Raw genomic sequence first — 21,095 nt, 5'->3', positions numbered from 1 at the left:
TGTTCCAAGGAAATTGTCACTCATTTTGTCACTCTCCCAGCAGCTCCACAGACAATTGTTCTCACTCATCTGCATCCTCTACCACAGACACTTGGAGGGAGACCTGGACTCAGTCCCCTAAATTCGACACATTGGAAAAGCCATCCTTTCCCCTTTTTATTCTTAAAAAATGTCTTCACCAGCCTTTTCTTAGGCTACTCTTGTCTAAAGTTGATCCGTTCTTTCCATCTTTCCTCACCCTTCCTTTTGTGTTTCAGCAAACAGCAAGTGTCTCAGTGAAGTCATCAGGTGAAGACCTCCAGTCCTTGTCTTCTTGTGGTTCCTGAGCTTTTGGTTTACACACATGTCATAAAAGCCATGTGGTTTCCCTTTTGGCTTTCTCATTACTCTTTGCATATCTAGTGGTTTAACTCATGTTCCCTGGAAACTAGTGTTCATTCCTCCTCTGTAGGCACCATTGCCAGGAAGCCCCATTTCTTTTTGTTTGTTTTGTTTTGTTTTGTTTTGTTTTGTTTTGTTTTGTTTTGTTTTGTTTTGTTTTGTGGTACCAGGGATTGAACCCAGGGGAACTTAACCACTGAACCACATCCCTAACCCTTTTTATTTTTTATTTTGAGACGGAGTCTTAACTAAATTGCTAAGTTGCTGATACTGACTTTGAATTTGTGATCCTCCTACCTCAGCCTCCTGAGTCACTGGGATTGCAGGAGTGCACCACCATCTTCAGCTCAGAAAACCCATTTCTAAACTGTTCTTGCAAGCCAGCCTCTTTCCAGAGATGGCCTTTCGCTCCTTTATTAATAAATATGCACATTCCTTGCCTCAGAGGCCATTTCTCTGCACTAAGGCAGGAATAGGAAGCACTTGTCCTCCTGATCTCTGTTCTGCTCAGCCTTCCCAGCAGGAGCAGGGCCACATGCTCATCTTGACTCCAGGTGGGTCATGTGTCTCCCACAGCTCCTCCTGGGATCCAAGCTGTCCAGGGCATGAAAAAGTTCTGAAGGCTGGGAAGTCCAAAGTCAAGATGCCTGCAGATTCAATGTCTGGTGAGGGCTTAGTTCTCACATGTAGACATCTTGCTATGTTCTCACATGGAGCACTCTTGTGAGGTTTCTTAGGAGGGCACTTAATCCCATGAACATGGCTTGGGCCCTGTGAGTTACCCCAGAGTCCTCACCTCTCCTCACCTTTGAGGTTAGAATTTCAACATTTGAATTTGGGGAGGATGCAAATGGTGAGGCCATAAGGAAACTCTACTACTTTTTCTAGGATTACATTAGAATTCCATAAGGAATTGCCTTACTTCCTTTGAGCTCATAATGCCCTTTCCTGCTGTGTGGCTGGATGAAGTTCTCGGACTTGGCATTACACACACTGCATGGAAGGCCAGTGCCCAGTACCTAGCGGATGCTCATTAGCTATGTGTATATATACTCATACTTAATATAGTTCTTATGTCAATTGTATATGTATATGTATTTCATGTATATATAGTTTTTTGGGTTTTTTGAGACATCTGGCACTCCCAAATAATTTGGCATGCATTTCCTAAGAATATTTTCCTACATAATTATTGCTGTTATCAAATGTGAATATTAATATAGATCTGATATCTATACTCAGATTTTTCCAGTTATTCAAAAAATGTATTTTAGAGCCAGTTTTTCTGTTCTGGTTTGGTTTGTTTTGGTTGTAGGATTTTTAAGGAGGAGCCACACATTGCATTTGGTTGTTAGGTCTCCCTTAACTCAGTATTTGTTGGATGAACCTACCCACCTTCCTGGGAAGAACAAGGAACCTTTGGTCACCACCCTTCTCTTATATCTACCCCAGAGTTTTAGAGCTGGAATAGATGCTGCCAGATATTAAAGAGCATGTCTGGGGGCCAGAATGCTTGTGCCATCACCTGGGAAAGCCACTCTGCCTTCAGTGTAGCTTGAACGCTACACTCTCCTCCTCTTTGCTCTCTCTGCCCTCTCCAGGCCTCCCCTGGAAGAGGAAGGAGGTGTAATTACCCGTAGGGAGAACTGCCAAAGCCCGATTTGCCTGCTGTGTGTGGTCGCCAAGCTGCTGGGAAGAGCACCTACTTAGGGTGGGCAGCAGCTGGCTGGCTAGAGTGCCGCTCCCTGCACCGGAAGTGGTGAGCACCACCTTCCTCTGCCAGCACACCTCTTGCTGTGCTGTGACTAAAGAGTTCTCTGACCCTGAGCCTCTGCTACTGCTCTCCAGGCCTAACGGGGAAAGAAGACCAGTTCTGTGGCTTCATAGCAAGCTCTCATTTCTGAGAAGGGAAAGGATGTTTCATGAGGAGTGCTCCACGCACTAAGGGACAGAACCTGGGAGGCCAGAGGTCCTACAGGGCATTGGCTGGTTTTAAATGAGATGAATCATCCTAGATACCCTGTCATTGTAAAGATCCTATTACAGCAATTGTTTGAAAATAAGGTGGAATGTTATTCCTCAAGCCCTGGGCTTAATTTCCTTCCTAACAAAGATTTCCGAGATTGACTATGTCCTTCCCAGTGGAGAGTTATGAGCAGAGTTATAATGGGAACATGTGTTGGGGAGAAGGGAAAAGATATTCCCCAGCTCTGAGGTGTTGGTGGGCCACAGGAAAGAGCCTCAGAGAAAGGTGGAGATGGGGTTGTGCTTACCCTGACCAGCACCCCTGGCAGAGGTCATGTGCCAGCAAGGCCCAGGATTCTGTGATGTACATAGAGTGGCTGGGTCAGAACAAGGTGGTTTGCATCGTTGAGTGCAAGACAGACTGGTGGGAAATCATCCTGTTAACCTGGCCCCATCCAACAGATTACTGTCTCCTTTTTGGTTTGTTAGTTTTTGTACTGGGAATTGAACCCAGGGGTACTTGACCACTGAGCCACATCCCCAGCCCTTTTTTTTATTTTGAGACAGGGTCCTGCTAAGTTGCTTTGGGCCTCCCTAAATTGCTAAAGTTGGCCTCAACTTACGATCCTTCTGCCCAGCCTCCCAAGTCACTGGGATTGCAGCTGGGATTGCACCATGCCTGGCTCTTAGGAACTCTGTCTCTTTAGAAACAAGAACCAGCCAGGACTTTCTTCCTAGTGATTGTCCCCAGAGCCAGAGCAGGCACTTGTCCAGCATAGGACATTGCAGGCAACTGGTCATGTTGGGAATACGAGGGATGTGGCATGGCATAGTGGGCACTGGCCTCCTCTGTCCCTAACCAGCTATGCCCAGACCAGTCCTTGCCCCTCTGTGAAAGGAAAGGAAAAGCAGACAGGACTGAGCGGTTTGTTCCAGCTCTGCCATACCTAGGCTCTTTTTTTTTCACTACTGGGGATTGAAGCCGGGGTGCTTTACCACTGAACACATCTGCAGCCCTTTTTATTTTTTATTTTCAGACAAGGTCTCACAAAGTTGCTTAGGGCCTTGCTAAGTTGCTAAGGCTGATCTCGAACATAGCGACCCTCTTGCCTCAGCCTCTCAAGTCGCTGGGATTAAAAAGGTGTGCGCCACCACACCCTGCCCAAGCCTGTTTGAGAGAAGTTTTCCCCTCAAAGTTGCCATCATAAAATTTTTTGTCTGTGATGAACTGGTTTTTCTGAATATTCTGTAGGAAATTGAAGGACATATGTAGGACTTCAAAAATAACTGGGGACTTGGAAATATTCAGATATACACATTTTCACACATGAGTCTAAGCCCTCTGAGAAGCCACCATGCTAATAGGACTGACTCCAGCCGACGTGGTGGTTCGTTGAGGTGATGTGGAGCCTTGGACGAGTGCCTGACACACGGCAGATGCTTCTTTTGTGGCAGCTGGCATTCCTCCTGCTGCTCTTCCTCTTACCACCACCCCCTCCTGAGCCATCCCAGGCCAGATTCCCTGCACTGACCACTCACTGCTGGGGAAATGGATGTGTCCCCTCCTTTCAGAGCTCTCCACCACTTGTCCTCATAGGTCTCTGAGACCCAAAACCAGTGTCACCAGCAAATCCTTCAACTGCCCTAAAGCAAAACACTGCATTCTTCCCCCCGACACATTTTTTATTGTTGCATTACAGTTGTACATACTGATGGGATCTGTCCTCACCCACTTGTACATGCACACAGTGTAACAATACAGTTTGGCCAGTATTCACTCTCCAGCACTCCCCTCTCCTCCCAGCCTCCCATCTCTTAGTCCCTTTCCTCCACTGATCTCCCTTTGATTTTTAGGAGATCCACCCCACCTTTGTTTTTCCTTTTTCCTCTCTATTAGAGAAAACATATGACCCTTAACTTTCTACAATTGACTGACTTCACTTAACCTCTGCTAAGTTTTCCAAGAATCTTACCTCTCTAATAGTTTTGGAAGAAGAGAGTCAGTGAAACTAATGAAGTGCCAAGCTGAATTGAAGTACATTAAGTCAGTCCTTAGGAACATAGTAAATAGATTTTTTAACTTCTCTTGATCTCAGCCCTTGGCTACCTCATCTTTCCTGACTTCTGTCTCCATGTGTTCTAGGACTCCAGACCCTAATAAGAGGATTTTTTCTGATCTTTCTGGTGTCTCTTAGGAGGACCTGCACCTCCTATCTTGCCCCAAGTGTGTGGGCCAGGTCCCTGCCTGATTCCCAGTAATAGGAGGGTGGTGGGCTGGCCAGATCCATACTCACTTCAGACTTTTGAGAAGGGAAGTCACTTGCACACAGGAGAGTCCTAAGAAGGCACCAGATGCAGTTCACAGAGATAGGTGAGCTCAGCCGGGCATAGTGGCACATACCTGGAATCCCAGCTGCCCAGGAGGCTGAGGCAGGAGGATCACAAGTTCAAACCAGCCTCAGCAACCTAGTGAGGACCTAAGCAACTTGGTGAGGCCCTGTCTCAAAAAATAAAATGGACTGGGATGTGACACAGTGGTTAAGTTCCCCTGGGTTCAATCCCTGGTACCAAAAAATAAAGGATGGAGGAGGAGGTTGGCTCCTGTGGCACCGTGGCCAAGTAAGCTGTCTTACCTTGCAAGGCTCTTCAAACTCTGCACTCTAGCCTAAGGGTGACCCATGTCCCCAGTACAGATCCGGTGTCAAAACCCATCACGGCTCTGAACAACCTCACCTACCATTGCTGGACTCAAGGAAGGTGGTAAAGTAACACTGGCTTCATGATGAGACCTGAGGAGGGAGACACCTGGCTGTGTCACTGCACTTCAGTCTGGCTGGGAAGGGGTGGCTGCCTTAATGAGGCACTGTCTCTTTATGCTTCACTATATGAGCAAAGACCAAGACTTCTCAAAAACACAACTGTAAGTCACCTTTTTTAGTCCCGTGAGCACACATAGCATGGTAAATCTGAGCGCAGTGAGAGATGGAGGGCAAGTAGAGAAAAGTGTGTCGTCACAGCATCTGTTAAGTTCAGAGGTAGACTCATTGTAATTGCAATGGTTTATCTAATTACCTCTCCCCAGCCAAACTGTGTGTTCCAGGGAGCAGGTTCCCAGCTGCCCCACAGAGGTGCTGAGCCACCTTCTCAGGTGAAGGTGGTGTGGGGCTGCAGCTCAAGCTCTCCCCGTCACCATGCTGCCTCCTGCTCACTGCCACCGTAAGGCAGTCTGCTTCCCTGTGATTCTGTGTGGCATGATCCTCCTGATGGGAAGGGTCCAAGTGTGCAGTGCCACACAACATTGCCAGCCCTTATGAGCAGAAGTGCAGAGCCCAGAGCTCCTTGCTTATTAATAAAGTCAAGGAATAAACCTCCAAAGAAAACGGAAAATAGGTGTTCTCTCTTAGGGAAACTGGAACGTCACTAAGTTGGGTGGCATTCCCTCCCAGTGTGTCAGCGTTCTTTCATTTCCTCAGCCCACGTGTACGCCTCCTGTTGCCCACACTCAATGCCTTCCAGAAGCTCAGGATCCAGAGGAGAGTGGAGCACACACAAAATTAGTAAATAATGTCCCAAGTAAATGCTGCTTCCTCTAGGCCAGGTGATGTGTTAAACCCAGATAGGGATCAATGTCCTTTTTCATTAAAACTGTCAGGTTAACTGACCTGTCTTGAACCCCACAGCCAATGGGTTGCAGTCAGCACTTAACCTCAGGTCTGCCAGCTTCTAAACCCTGTCTTAAATACTCTGCTTTGTTGCTCAATATGAACCTTCCTGTGTCATGAGGAAGGCAAATGTTGCACCTGGTGAAGGGGTCCCAGCCACGAGGGTCTCTCGTGAGACTCAGGCTGTCTTCAGTGCTGGTCTGCAGCTCCCTCCTCTGCCAGCTTCTCACAGTGAGTGTTGGCATCCTGGTTGTCCCCAGACCACCACGTGCTATCAGCCTCTGAGGGAGAAACCTGGGCCCATGGGCCAGAGACACTCCTCTCACTGGGTGCCTTTCATGGATAGGGGACAAGCTAGGCCACTGCAGAGCCCAGTCATCACCTCCAGCCACTTACCTGCCATCTAGAGACCATCAGCACCTGATGTTTCTTTTTTCTTTTACAGGGGTTTCTTCCAGAAAACAAATTCAACCACACCCTGGCTGAGCCTGTTCTCCGGGATGCAGGCCCCCGCAGGAGGGGGAGACGGCCTCGGAGTGAACTCCTGAAAGCTCCCGCCATTGTGGCAGACTCGCCCTCTGGAATGGGGCCACTGTTCATGAACGGGTTGATTGCCGGGATGGACCTGGTAGGATTGCAGAACGTGAGGAATATGCCAGGCATCCCCCTCACGGGGCTGGTGGGATTCCCAGCTGGCTTTGCCACCATGCCTACAGGTGAAGAGGTCAAGAGCACCCTGAGCATGCTGCCCATGATGCTGCCGGGAATGGCCGCAGTGCCCCAGATGTTTGGTGTCGGAGGACTCCTCAACACGCCTATGGCGACTGCCTGCACATCCCCTGCTCCAGCGTCTCTCTCAAGCACAACGAAAAGTGGCATGTCAGCCACTGAAAAGACTGCAGAGGACAAGCCAAGCAGCCATGATGTAAAAACTGACATGGTAGCTGAAGACAAGCCTGGTCCTAGTCCATTTTCTGATCAGTCTGAACCCACAATAACTGCTAGTAGTCCTGTGGCTTTTAACCCATTTCTCATCCCAGGAGTGTCTCCTGGACTTGTTTACCCATCCATGTTTCTCTCCCCTGGCATGGGCATGGCTTTGCCGGCCATGCAGCAGGCCAGACACTCTGAAATAGTCGGTCTAGAGAACCAGAAGAGAAAGAAGAAGAAAACAAAAGGGGACACCCCGAACCCTAACCCAGAGCCTGCTCCTGGGTGCGAAAGGGAGCCAGGCAGTGATCAGAACTACACTGAGTCCAGTGTCCCTTTGCCCCCAGAGAGAGAACACATGGCACAGGCTGGGGAAGGGGGACTGAAAGACTCCAGCAACGACACCAATTAGAACTTTTTCATTTAAGAAATTATTGTGACTTGTAAGTTTCTTATCCCATAAAGGTTTGTTACTTCCCTCACTTCACCTTCATAAGAACCTGTGTTTCCATAAGTAATATGACCTACCTAATTTCCTGTCTGAAAACTATGGTAACAGATGTTAATAGTTGCAGGGTCTTGCCACTTCGTTAGATAAGTGTTGTCTACCTAGTCTAGGAGGCACGATTCTCATTCTGTTATCCAGTTGTTCATTCCAGCAAGCGTAGTTAATACAGTACTGGTGACACGCCCTATCCCCTTCTTGTCCAAGTTTCCCACTTAGGAAGAAAATGAAAAAGAAAGCTGTCTAGGGATTTACCATTGAAGGGCTGAAGAACAGAGGAGCTCTCTTGTCCATGAGGTAGGTCAAATAGGAAGAATGTAACAAGGAAACCAAAAAGCACAGAAAAAGGAAGTGCCAGTGCATATTTTTTAGTTAAAATATGTCCCTGTTTTATCATGATTACTGAGTAGTATAGTCCAAACTGTATAACTAATGGCTAAAATTGCACACATTGATTTCTTTATTAAAAAAACAAAAACCTTACTAGTAATAATTTCCCCCTTCATTATTTCTCAGATACCTGCAGCAAGAAGAAATACTGGCTGATCAGGCATGATTTTACATATACATACTGCCCTGCTCTCTGCAGTTAAAAGATGAATCTGAGAATGCTTCAGATACCTTGAGTCACTGCCAGCAGCAGCAGGGCAGGGCAGGGTGCTCGCTCCACATGCCACATGCTGCTGCACAGCGCACGATTCACACCCTGCTCTCCCCTCAGGCTCCCAAGAACTTCTGGAGCCACTAACTTGCCTGTGTTTAAAGAATCCTAGTGGAGTTTTGTTTCCTTCACCAAGAACAAGGCTTTCCGGGGCCTGCAAGAAGGTGGTTGCTCAACACTTGTTAGGGTGTCGTCAGGGTTATTTAAGGTGTCAGAACACATGTACCACATGTTACCCTACAACTGTGAAAAGGTTTTCCCCCTCTCCATTATCTCTCTACTCTGTTTATATCTGACAGTTGGGCCCAGATTTCAAATGATCAGTCAGCCAGGACTGCTGCTCCTTCCGCAGCTGCCCCGTGTCTAGGAACTGAGCAGGGAAGAACCAGCTCAGCAGCGCTTCCCGCTTTTGTTCACCTTCCCACTCATGCCACATCCCCCATGGGCTCCTCCTCTCCACGGACAGCTCGCTGCTCAGCACTCTGGGGGCACAGGGTCACGAAAATACTGCAAGTGTTACTAGTACCAGTTTCGCTTTTTGTTGTCACAATTTACTGTATTTTTTACTGTTGCTCTTACAGTTTTGCTAATTTATCAGAAGGTCCAAAAGTTTGGCATAACTATTTCAGTTTGCATTATTTATTTATGATGCTTTTGTCATTGTCTTTTATACATTTGGATTATAAATTATGTAAATGTTAAAATGAGCATCTCAAAGAAGTCTGTTAAATCGTGACTGAAAAAAATGAATCAGATGTATTTTCAAAAAGTGGAGTCCCAGTTTTATGAATCAGAGATATAAACTAGAAATACTATAACTGATCCTATAAGAAGAAAGAATCTGAGATTGAATAAATCCTATTTAATGGCATTCTTGTAGTGTAGATGGTCTATAATGCTGACAACAGATTTCTTAGAAATGCTGCTCTCTCTATTTAACTAACATTTTGTTCAGTTTTGCCTCCAGTGGAAGCAGAAAGGGTTTTTTCAGCTGTTAAATCCTAAAAATCAATATAATTTATTTATGTAAAAAGAAATCACTCAATCAATATATTTTTGAACCTTTTAAGTACTAATTTTCTTTTTATCAAGTAGAAAAAAAATGTATTTGCCCTAAATCCTTAAAATACAAATGCTATAAAAATTCCTGTATCTTGAAAGCCTTACTGCAAATGAGTATTATAGACACCCAGCAGAGTCTGGTTCTCTTTGTCGTCCTCGTGTTGTTGTTGTTTTGTATGGAAAAGCTGCTTTCCCCAGGTTCCACTTAAACCTCCAGTAGGTCCCAGGGTCCACGTGGATCTGAAGTAAGAACTCACCACGGCATGCGCTATCCCTTCTTGTAGCTTATCAAACCTGTATGTTAACTCTCGGGTGTTTAGGCTTTTGTTTGACTGCTGTTGTGACCCTGTTTGCAAAATGAAACTGACACTCTGTGGATTATTTGCTCTGTAAGGCGTAAGTGCTTCTTATGATTACTTTGACGTTTCAAAGAGCAAAAGCCAAATTTAAACTCTTCAGCAAACTTGAGCCTTTTCATCTAATTCCATGTCACTCGCAGCCATAATTTTCCTTGATCATTCTTCACCCCATGTCTTACACAATAAATTATCTGTGGTCTTGATCCTGGATTTAAAAAAAAAAAAAAAAGTTTAAAGTCAAATTTGTATTTGAGAAGTTCAATGGCACTTGAGTGTCTCTTGCTGCCTGGGCATTTTATGGATGAATCATATGCACTTGAACAATCGTAACTGTCTTTCCTGGGTGCCTAGTTCATGCTGGCTACCCTATTGAGGGCTTGCTGACTATCCATTCTTGGGGGCTGGCCTGACCTCTTTTGGACTACCCAAGCACCAGGTTAGAACATGCCATGGAAGGAAGTTGGCAGCAGCTTCCTGCTTCAGACCCAGGTCTGGAAGCTCCCAGCCGATGCCCTGCCAATGGTACTTTCTTAAACCCCATACCAGAAGTAACCCTTCAGCCCACACCTGGGACTTCTGAGGGAACTACACTTCGTGGGTTGGAGCAGGTCCCTATGACACAGGAACACCTCAGTAACTGAAATTCTCAAGACTTTGAGAATTTGTGGTCCTTAGCTTTGGGAAGCATGGCTCCTCGGCCCCAGAAGTGTTGTGGGAGGCAGTGCTGGAAGGCACTGAAGCCTTGTTAAGACTGAGCAAGATGCTTACCCAGGCCTCATCGTCTTGGGTCCCTACCAGGTACCAACAGATGGGTACGCAAATGACCTGAAAGATGGATGGGACATTGTTGCAGTAAAGCCTTAGGGTCCTCTGCTACCACGTACCAGGTAAAGTATTAGTACAGGCAGCAGATCTCTAAGACTTAGGGAACCCTCCTAGACAAAGCAGGGAAGAATCTTGGTTTTGTTCTTTACCTTAAGCCCTGTCGCAGCACATCCTGCCTACTTGTGTGAGGGCAGAATAGCCGCAGTTGGGCTAGTACACTGGTCAAGTGTTTTGTGTGTTTGCCATAAGTGACCTCACTTTGTCTTCATGGCATCCTGAGAGCTGGGTAGAGGAAGACTGCATCTAATCTGCCTAGCAAGAGCTAACGGAGGCTGCCAAGGCTCTCGTCTGCCACAGAGCACAGGAGCTAGACTTCACATTAAGTGAAGGAGACAGCACCCCGTTCCAGCTTTTTGACACCAGTTGGACTTCTCTACCTCAGAGACCAGAATCGAGTGAAGAAATTGCAGTTAGAAAATCTGGCACTGGGAAAAACCAATCACTTAAAAAAGTGTTAACGCCCTCTGGAAAACTTTATGCTTGATTCAGTTACACATTAAAATGGTTTCTTGCAAAAATCATTGTTCATCTGCCTGGTCTGGAAACCACAGATTTACTTCTTAGGTCAGACTGGAACTCACCCAGCCCAGTGATAGGATTATGGTTCTCGCTCTGTCTTCACTGCTCCTGTAACCCAGTCCCTAAGCTCCAGGAACTCATGCTGCAGTGGCCACCATGTTCACAAGGTACCTGTGGGATGAGATGGGAAATGAGGGAAGGGTCAGTTGGGCACTGGCTCCTACCAAGATATTCCATGATGTCAGTATGGAAATGGAATCAGGATGGCTTGACAGGTTGGTACTGCTCAAAGAGCCTCCACGGGTTAAGTTCTGGCTCAGCCCTACCCCAAGCCCAGGAGGGCAAAGAGAAGCTAGGATGAGGAGAAGGAAGGGGGAGCAGAGGCTGCGCAGAGACAGCTGCCCAGGAGAAGAGGGAACAATACCCCTACCTCCTTCCAAGCTTGTTTCCTAAATGGGGATCTTTATAATTGGCACCTAATGGGTTGTTGGTGGTGTCGATTGAAATGGTTAATGTCAAATGCTTAACACCGCCTGTTCTATTTCAAGTCTTTTTACTGCTGTTGAATGAGGGAGGAATACCGGCCCCACTGGATGGAAAGAGAGAAGGCTTTCTGGAACTCAAATGAAAACCAGGTATTTTGTATTCTCTATGGTGACTGTACATATTGACTAAGCACTTTCTGTGCATGGGTTTTGTTTAAAGGGCTTTATGGCTGTCTTCCCCATTCGCCCCCCACAATGACTCTTTCATGTTACTGCCATATGTATGGGAGAGCTGAGGCTCAGAGAGGCTAAACAACTTGCCCAGTCATCCACCTGGTCGGTGAGAGAGCTGGGCTCTGAGCACTTGGGACTGATTCCAGAGTCATTAACTGACCAATGGAAGCCAGAGTGGGGACAGGCTGCCCTCCACACTGTAGGAATAGAAAGTAGCTTTAAATTTATAGGTGGCATGTCCTCACCCATGCTGCCAGCCCCGAGGCAAGAGGACACCAACTAACTGGGCAAAAGTGCTTCTTGCCCATCCCTGCTGTGCTGCCCTTGTGAAGCCTCTTGGTTAGCCTGGGCACATTTTGAAAAGGGATGTGCCCTATCTCACCCTTCCATACCCGAAGGGGACCCTGTCCCACCACGGGCAACTGAGCCACATACACACTACAGGTTGCCAGAACCCTACCTGGTTGGTGCCTACTCTGCAGGTCACTCAGGCCTCCACTAACATGAGCTCATCCCAACAGATTCCCCAGATAAGGACCCAGCTCAAGTAGGTGGCCACCTGCCTTCGGTGGCACAGTAGTGAGTAGAAAGGCAAGAATCCAGAGACAGTTTTAATCACAAGGCGTAGTGTCCTTGTTCTGACCTTGGTTTTGTACACAATACCAGAGACCCTGCACACTAGAGTAGAACCAGCAGACTGGGACCCACAAGCTAAGAATGGACTTCACATTTATAAATTAGGGGAAAATCAAAAGAAGAGTATTTTATGAACAGGAAAAGGATAGCAAGTATAAATTTCAGTGACCAGAAACCTTTATTGGCACACAGCCACATTCATTCCTCTGTGGATCATCTGTGGCTTTTGTGCTACAACAGCAGTTATCACAGAGGCCTGTGACCTGCAAAGCCTAAAATATTTACCACCTGGCCCCTCACAGGGAGTTTGCTGACCTCTGTCCCACAGCATGGATTTTATTCATAGATTCAGCAAAAACTAAATCATCTAAAATAATTTTACATTAACTCAAACATGGTTTTGTAGAAACATGAAGTTATACAGAGGAAAGTAAGATTCACATCTACTTTGAAGACAAAACAGACTTTAAAAAGCATTGCTGGACCTAGGCAGGTTTCTTGAAGGCCTGCCCGCAGGGCACCCTTGCACTTTGGAGGGAAAATTGGAGCAGGAATGACCTGCCGTGCCCTCTCCACCTCAGTCCTGTTTGTGAGCCACAAGAAGGGAGCCATAGGACAGATCTGAAGATGCTGGCAAGAGAAAGGAAGTTTAGAGGAAAGTCAGGAGGACACAGGGAGGAGACCAGCAGGCAAATTCCCTCATGACTTGGGAAGGAGGACCAGAGAGAGTCCTCAGAGTGGATGTAGGCTGGAGCACCTGCAGTGTAGGCCACGGGGAGACCCTGCAGGAAGACAGGCCTGGTGGATGAACCTGATGTTGGCCATATTGCCAGCTGGAGCTCAGGCAGCAGGAAGGCCAGACGAGGGAACCAAGTCCAAGAAAGCAGTGGACCCAAGCCCACATCAGGTGCCCTGGCTCAGGCTGACTGGAAGCCACATCCAAAGCAGCAGAGCTCAGAGAAACCCGGAGAGCACAAGTGAGAGTCTGTGCAGAGGTAAGAGTGGGCCCATCTCACCCCTCCCACCCCTGTGGCCAAGGACAGCGAGCTCTAAGAGCAGCGAAGAGAGCAGCTCTTGGTATTTTTCATAGTGAGGGACAAAATGAAGAGTTATGGGCATTTTTCCCTGCCTGGATGGCTGCACCCAAAGGCAGATAAGAAACTGATCTGTGACCATCTGGGGAGACCTCCGTGACTCAGGGCCCTTGTCTTAAGACAGAGCAGAGTTTTTAAATGCAAATGACTACTGGAAGAGACAGGTAACACACTTGGGTGACATGGTCCAGATTTAAGGCAGTAGAAGGTAGCAGGGACTAAAAACTCGACTCCCCTTGCCCTGACTACAAAGAATAGCTGCAAGAGTGTCTGGGTTGCCTTATGTTTCATTCAGGGGAGGATGGAAATTCAGAAAGTTATGCAAAACCCATCATTTTTAAATGTGTGCCATAAAGTTTTTCTTTAAAGCCCATTAGGCAGACACATACCCGTTCCACAGACGGGTCCAGGGCTCAGAACACATATGCGCTACTTGAACAGTTGCGGAGTCACGGGCTCCTGATAGAGCTAGCAGGTGATGTGGGAATACAGAAGCAGGTGCATTTAGGAGGAGGTGGGCTCTCCTGTCCCTCACTGGGATGCCAACTGGGTCTCAAAAGCAGGCTCTGGGAAGGGTTCAGGAGTCCAGGCCGTGCAGCACAGAGCCAGACTCAAGCAGCCTTGTAATGTACCCTTGATCTAATGCATCATGAGGCCCCACAGCTCAGTGGTCCATGCTGGGATGCATGGCCGGGGCACCACCCTCTCAGGATGACCACTGGGCTCTCATCCTCCTCTGTCCCCAGCACATTTGGGCTCCAGAATCCTCAGGGACTTCCAAAGACTGAGGGACCTCACTACAGTTCCTCTACAGGTCTGAGGACAAAGAAGACGGGCCCTGGGAGGGGTCCAGGCTACGCCCCAGCACTACTGAGGTGTTAAGCCTCTTTCCTGGCTCTGACCAAGAGAGGCCAGCCCAGGACAATTCCAGCTGCCTAGACTTAGCTCCCACCCACCCCATCCCCCATCCTCACTGACTCTGACCCAGGCTTTTTCATTTGCAGATCCCAGACTTTCCAGGCTACCCAGCCAAAGGCTAAGGCCAGGGGAGAGCCTTGAGCAGAAGGGGAGGAGAAAGGAAGTGATTGGTAGGGGTAAGTGGGGATCCGACCAAAGGAACCTGCGTCTTTGAAAGCACCCTGTCCATTTCCAGCATCCAGGAACCTCCTGTCCCAAGTCCAGGCTGCAGTCTTCTGAGCTCCTCTTTGTGGGCTACCCCATGAGCCTCTCTTCCTTCATGTCTGCAGTGCCTCCTCCAAGTGCAGCCCACGTGCCTCCTGGGGCCAGGCCAGTGAGAAGTGCTGCCACTCAGGATTAGTTCTTATCCCACTGGACAGTCTGCCTCTCAATACCAAGGGTACCCAAAAGACCTCTGTGCCAACAGACAGGGGAGCCCCAGATAGCAGTGGAGGGAGCAGTGGGGAAAGCCCTTCCCCTGTGCCTCAGTGAGGCTGCAAGAAGTGAGCCAGAGACTCCCTACATCCAAGTCAGGACCCACTCTGCTCAAACACAGACTTTTTTCAGTTTGGAGTTGGAGACCTTGGGCTCCCTGCAGGTCAAGGGAAGGCAGCCAGGCCTCAGCGCCCACCACCGTAAGGCCATGGGAGACTGGCAGAAGTACCCACCTGCCTACAGGTGTGGCAGGCCCTGGGTTTTTCTGGAAGCTCACCAGGCCAAGGCCTACAGCTTGCCAAGGTGGGGCCTGACTCCTGCGTGGTCTGGGGCGTCTCTCTGGGCCTCTCTGCCCGTCTGCTCAGTGGAGGTTGAGCTGCCTGAGCCCTGAGTCCATCTCAGCTCTGCTGTCCAGAGCATGAAACCCTGAGTTGCTTAGGAATGGAAGGTCCTAAGACTAAGCTTGGCCTCAGACTACCGGGCCCCTTCTATGGCTGAGGCTTAGCAGTGTTCCTATTCAATCTTGTAACTTGAAGCGGGGGTCCTAAGCCTCCCAGGCAGGGTCCCACCTTCCTGTTAGACTGTTCCCCATGAGCTTTCATAAAGAGTTTGACTGGGATCCAGGGAACTTTTGGAAAGTGTATGGGCCAAGCCAAGCTGTACAAACCTGCCTTCCTCCCTGAGCTGAAAAAGTCCAGGTTGTTCCCAAATGCAGAAGTGGGAGCAGGAGAGGGAAGGAGGAAGGGAGCTATTTTAGGAGGGCTTGCACTCTGCAGAGCCCCAGCAGCAGCTCAGGGTGGGGGAAGATAGGCAGGTACTGCTGTACCTGGTACCAGGTGTGCCCTGTAGACACACATGAAGCATTCACACACCCCAGGAGCACATGACTGCACAGTTCCCAGAGCATGTAAGTATGTGCAAACACATGTTGATTTGTACAGAAGGACGCACACATACCTATACCTCAGCAGTCACCCTAGCTGCAGAGACATGCGCAAACACGCCCACACATACAGACACAGACACAGGTACACATGCATAGACAACTTTGATGTGCACAAAGATGCACACTGCAGATTGAATAATGCCAAGCCAGCCAGGTGCAGTGGCGTGTGCCTATAATCCCAGCAGCATAGGAGGCTGAGACAGGAGGATTGCAAGTTCAAAGTCAGCCTCAGCAACTTAGCAAGGCCCTAAGCAACTTAATGAGACCCTGTCTCTAAAAAATATATTAAAAAGAACTGGGGATGTGGCTCCATGGTTAAGCACCCCTGGGTTCAATTCCCAGTACCAAAAGGAAAAAAAAGAAAAATGCCGAGTCAAACCCAGGAGACGGGGAAAGGGCTTGAACTCCCTGTTGACCCTGCTCTCTTGTGTGTTTCTCTCTCTCTCTCTCTCTCTCTCTCTCTCTCTCTCTCTCTCTCTCTCTCTCTCTCTCTCTCTCTCTTTCTCTTCTCTTCTCTTCTCTTCTCTTCTCTCTCTTCCTCTCTCTCTCTCTCTCTCTCTCTCTCTCTCTCTCTCCCCCCCCCCCCCGCACCCCCTTTTCTCTCTCGGAAGGGAACTGCTTCCTTCATGGGAGCTTTTGGATCCAGGGCTACATGCAATTGAGATCTTGTGCCAGGAAAGAAAGCGCCTTTGTCTGCTGGGACCAGGGCCATGGGAGCAGCTGCAGCCTCCTCCAGGATAAGGGCCAGGCCAGTTCCTTGCCCCAGGGAGGAAGGTCAGGTCAGGCCTGGGATGGGGCAGCGGGTGGGCAGAGAGCTGGCAGCTCTGACAGGCCCTGACACCAATCCCAGGACACAGTATCTGGCTGATGGCATGAAGTCTAGAAAGCCAGTAGTCCCAGCCCTGGTTGCTCTGAACTCTGGCCCTGATCTAACCATGGTCCCAGAACAACAGTGGTGCTGACCCCAGCCCTGATTCTACACTGACCTGATGGGCCTGCCCTGGCCTGGTCACCATACCTGCCATGAGACTGGCGTCACTATTTTTAGCAGTGTGAAAAAGTTCAGTCTCTGTAATTAGATATGAAATTGAGTCCTGGTTTTGTTGCTCTGTAGCTGGGTGAGAACACACCTAGCACTTTTGAGCCCTAAATTTGAGCTTCTGTTACTTTGCCTAATACATGGTCAGTGCTCAAAATATGGAGATAAGTCCTCTATATTCACCCAAGATTGCTTGCCGGCCTTCTCTCGGGCCTGGGAAGCTGGCCTAGCCCTTTTAGCCCAACACCCTCAGGGACCCTGCGGTCTTTCCTGCTTCCCCACCCCATCTCCAGGCTGCCAACTCTGAAGCTCCCCTCTTCCCTTTTGACCTTTCCCACCCCCGGGGCCTACCATGGAGCTGTAGGGTGCTCTGTACCCCATCATGTTCTGAAGGCACCTTCCCTGCCCCAGACCTAGCCTGACGTCTGGTCCCTTGAAGCTGAGTACCCCAAAGGCTAAAACTTCATTGAGAACAACCCCATTTTTCTAACTTGAGAAAAGTGCTATGGTTTGGAAGGGGTTCAGTCCCTTGAAAACCAACATTGGAATCTGGTTCCCAAGGTAACTATGTTGAGAAGTGTTGGGGGGCTGGGGAGATAGCTCAGCTGGTAGAGTGCTTGCCTCGCAAGCACAAGGCCCTGAGTTTGATTCCCGGTACCGCAAAAAAAAAAAGAGAGAGAGGTGTTGGGGTCATGGAATACCTGTCCTCATGGACAGATTGACACTGTTCTCAGCCCACAGGACTGGGTCCTTGCAAGAGTGGGCTGTCATAGAATAGAGTGACCCCTATGTTTTCTCTCTTTGACTCGTACTTTCCCCTCTGCTTTTCCACATCCTGAGACACAGTATACGGCCCTCACCAGATGCTGCTGCCCAGTCTTGGACTTTCAGTTTCTAGAACTATGAACTAAAAAAAATTATCTTTATAAGTTATCCAACCTCAGGTGTTCTATTACAGCAACAGAAAATGAACTAAGACAGAAAATGTTTTAGACCTTCCTGGGGTAACAAATATCATCTCCAGACATGGTTCTAGAACTCAGTCTACTCATTTATACAACAAGGGCCTACTATGCTATTCTAGATGCTGAAATTCAGCAGTGAACAAATAGGCAAAATGTCTGTCCTTATGGGATTACATTCTGGTCCCCAACACCAGTGTGCATGAGACTTCAGCATCTGCTCATGAGCTGTAATCCCTTTGCAAGCACAGACCACACTTCTTTCTTTGTGATGCCACCAAACTTTGGAATGTCACCATCATAGCTAGCATCTCCATGTAGACTGTGGGCATCTGGAGGTTAGGGACAAGCCTGGCCCACAGCCTGCTGTGAATCTCTTGTTGTCTGAATTGGCAATGGCTTTCAATAATACAAGTGTGTTCAGGTACCGATAACCCTTGATGTGTTTCTTTCTATGGATCTTATTGGAAGTTGGCACCTTTTTTTAACCACTATGAAGTCTTGATAAATAATTTAATCATAGTTAAATAACTTGTGTCTTTCTTTTTAGCGAAATCATACTGTTTCAGAAAATGGACTGACCCCGAAACTCAGCCAGTCGTGCATGAGAAGAGTCAGTCAATCACTCTGCTCTGTCACCCTGGGTATGATTAATTTGTTCACATAATATTGACTCCACACATGTCCAGTGCCAGACCTGGAGAGGGGCGGAGAGTTCATGGAAACCCTTGTCTAGACCCATGTCTAGCAGAAGGACCTGCCCTGTGTCTTTTCTGTTGCTATAACTGAGCAGAGATTGGGTGATTTATCAAGAATAAAGATTTATTTAGCTCATGGTTCTGGAGGGCTGACACGCCCAAGGGCAAAGCACTGACATCTGGGGAGGGTCTTTTTGCTGCATCAAAACATGGCAGAGGGATCATGTGGTGAGACAGAGCAAGAGGGTACCGGCTCCGTCTCCTCATGGGGACCCCGCTCTGATGACTTTATCTAGTCCTAATCAGCTCCCAAAGGCTCCACCTCTAAATATCATCAGCGTATGAATTTGAAGGTGTAAGTTTCAACATCAGTTTCGGGGGGACATTCAATCCATGGCAGGGACCCAAGCAGGTGAGCAGAGAATGACAAACCAGTGTGGCAAGTGCCAGCTAGAATAAGGGCCGATGCTGCAGGAATCCAAAGGGAGCTTGAATCCAAGGGGGGTTGCAAGACAGGGTGGATCAAAGAGGGTTTTGCAGTGCAGAGGATATTTGAGCCTTGAAGTCACCACTGGATTTTTTTTTCCCCCCAGGCAGGGATAAGAGAGAGAGAGAGAGCTAGGCAGAGGGACCCGCATTTACAAAAGTCATGGAAGCAGGGACCTGAGGACTGGGAAGGAATGGAGACGTGTTAGGTGTCCTGGGCAGAGTGGGAGGAGCGCTAAGGCTGAGCCCGGCAGGCAGCTGGCGCCAGATGGGAAGCGACTGCCAGGGAGGCCGGGGAAGCCCTGCCACATGGAAGGCACCCAGCCCCGGCCCTGGCACTGCCCTCTGACCGTCTGCCTCCCTTCTGCCTGGCTCACCCTCCAAACCTGCTTCCGGGGGAACTGGCTTCATTGTAGTCAAACCCCCTTAGGAAAAAAATGTGTGAGGCAGGAATTCTTAGGAGAGCTCCCTACACATTAAAAGTCTTGATCCTCTGATAAGTTTTGTCTTTTGTTTTTCAATCTGACTTTTTTTTTTTTTTTTAATGGAAAGAAGCCCCATGTTGTTATGTGGTAAAATGTATCAATCTGTACATATGTCCTTTGTCCTGAAATTATGTATTTAGTTCTTTTAGGGTTTAGTGTCTAACTTTTTTTCCCCCTAACATTTTAAACCTTTAAGCCATCTGTGGTTTATTTTGGTGTAAGGTAGGAATCTAACTTTATTTTTTTCCAAATTGTTAGCCAGTTATCCCGTCCCACTTCTGAGTAATCCATCATTTCTGCACCAGTTTGTTTATATTTTTTCCAATTTTCATTCCCCCTTCTCCTTGGTTTTTAAAAGTATACTTCTACCTAGAAACAAGAAGAAGAATGGGGAGGAGGAGGAGAAAAAGAAATATGGAGATGCCATGGAAACCTATGACTTAGAAAGCAAAAGCACCCCCCTCTCTGGCAGTGTTGGGAATTGAACTCAGGGTCTCACAGACATTAGGCAAGCACTTTCTACCACTGAGCTACATTTCCAGCCCCAAACCCTCCCTTCCCACCACCCCAAGATGACACCCATTGACAGTTGGTTGTATTATATTTTTATTATTATGTTATAATATTCATCAGGTTTCTCTTTAATACAGAACTACATGGAAGAGAAAATTCAAAAGGGATCATCATCTCTAGATAACATATATTGACTTAAAATATGTTGGTTTTTCAAAAGAGCAACACATATGATTGTTGAAAACACTGAACAATCTGAAAGGTACAAAATGAAAACTAAATGCTTCTTTCTCATTCAGTATTGTCCCATACCAAGACCCTCTCTCCAAAGGTAATCATGGTTAAAATTTCCTATTTACACAGGGCACCATGGCCCATGCCAGTAATCTCAGCAACTCAGGAGGTTAAGGCAGGAGGATTGCAATTTTGAGGCCAGCCTCAACAACTTAGGAAGACTCTCAGCAACTTAGCAAGACCCTGTCTTATAATAAAAAATTACAAGAGCTGGGTATGTAGCTCAGTGGTAAAGCACTCCTGAGTTCAATCCTCAGTACCAAAAAAAAAAAAAAAGCCCCTATTTGTTTTAGTTAGAAGTGCACTTCTCTGCAATGATTCACATTTTTGCCCATAGACCAGCTATTCCTGGACTCTCGTTTTCTGTGCCACTTCTCTCTCTGTTCTTCTGGTGCTAGTAACATACTGTTTTAATAATTTGAGTTTTACCATATGTTCTGGCAGCTGGAAGGGCAAGTCCTGCCTTCCTGTTCTTCATCTGCACAAGCACAGTGACTGGTCCACAGTGACTGTCCTCATCCACTTCATATTGCCCAGTCTGTGCGACTGGCACTTGGATGGACTTACATTGTTTTTATAGATTCGTTAGGAGAGGACTGTTTTCCTTAGGCAGTGAGTGTCCCCCTTTGATATCTCTTTCCTGTGACTGCATTCTGATTTTGTGACTTTTCTTATTTGGGATCTTGAACAACCTTCCTTAGCGAACCTTAATCTTAGTCTGTGTGATAGATATTACAGCCACAGCCAACCCGGAGGAACAAGATGGGAGACCTGGTATCTGTCTTCCTGCGCCCAAGGAGGAGACTGCTCAGCAAACTCCAGAGAGCAAAACCGGACCGGCCGAGGGTCACCCAGAGGCCACCTTTGGCTCAGCAAATGGAAGAATGTTCTATCTGTTGGAG

The 21,095-nt window shown here is 47.7% G+C and overlaps 1 protein-coding gene across 5 annotated transcripts in view; it reads left to right on the top strand.

The window, feature by feature from the left end:
• The window catches only part of CHD6 (chromodomain helicase DNA binding protein 6), a 225,131-nt gene extending 215,810 nt beyond the window's left edge, over positions 1–9,321 (top strand). For all 5 annotated transcript variants that reach the window (XM_079126884.1, XM_079126885.1, XM_079126886.1 and 2 more), the window contains one exon: positions 6,454–9,321. In XM_079126884.1, the coding sequence (XP_078983010.1) occupies positions 6,454–7,350 (897 nt within the window). In that variant the 3' untranslated portion in view covers positions 7,351–9,321. The remainder of the gene's footprint in view (positions 1–6,453) is intronic.
• The last annotated feature ends 11,774 nt before the right edge of the window (positions 9,322–21,095 follow it).

This window comes from Sciurus vulgaris (assembly GCF_902686455.1).
Source record: "Sciurus vulgaris genome assembly, chromosome: 2".
NCBI lineage: Eukaryota > Metazoa > Chordata > Mammalia > Rodentia > Sciuridae > Sciurus > Sciurus vulgaris.
Note: the sequence above shows the minus strand (reverse complement) of the source record. Positions and strands in the feature narration are given on the sequence as shown.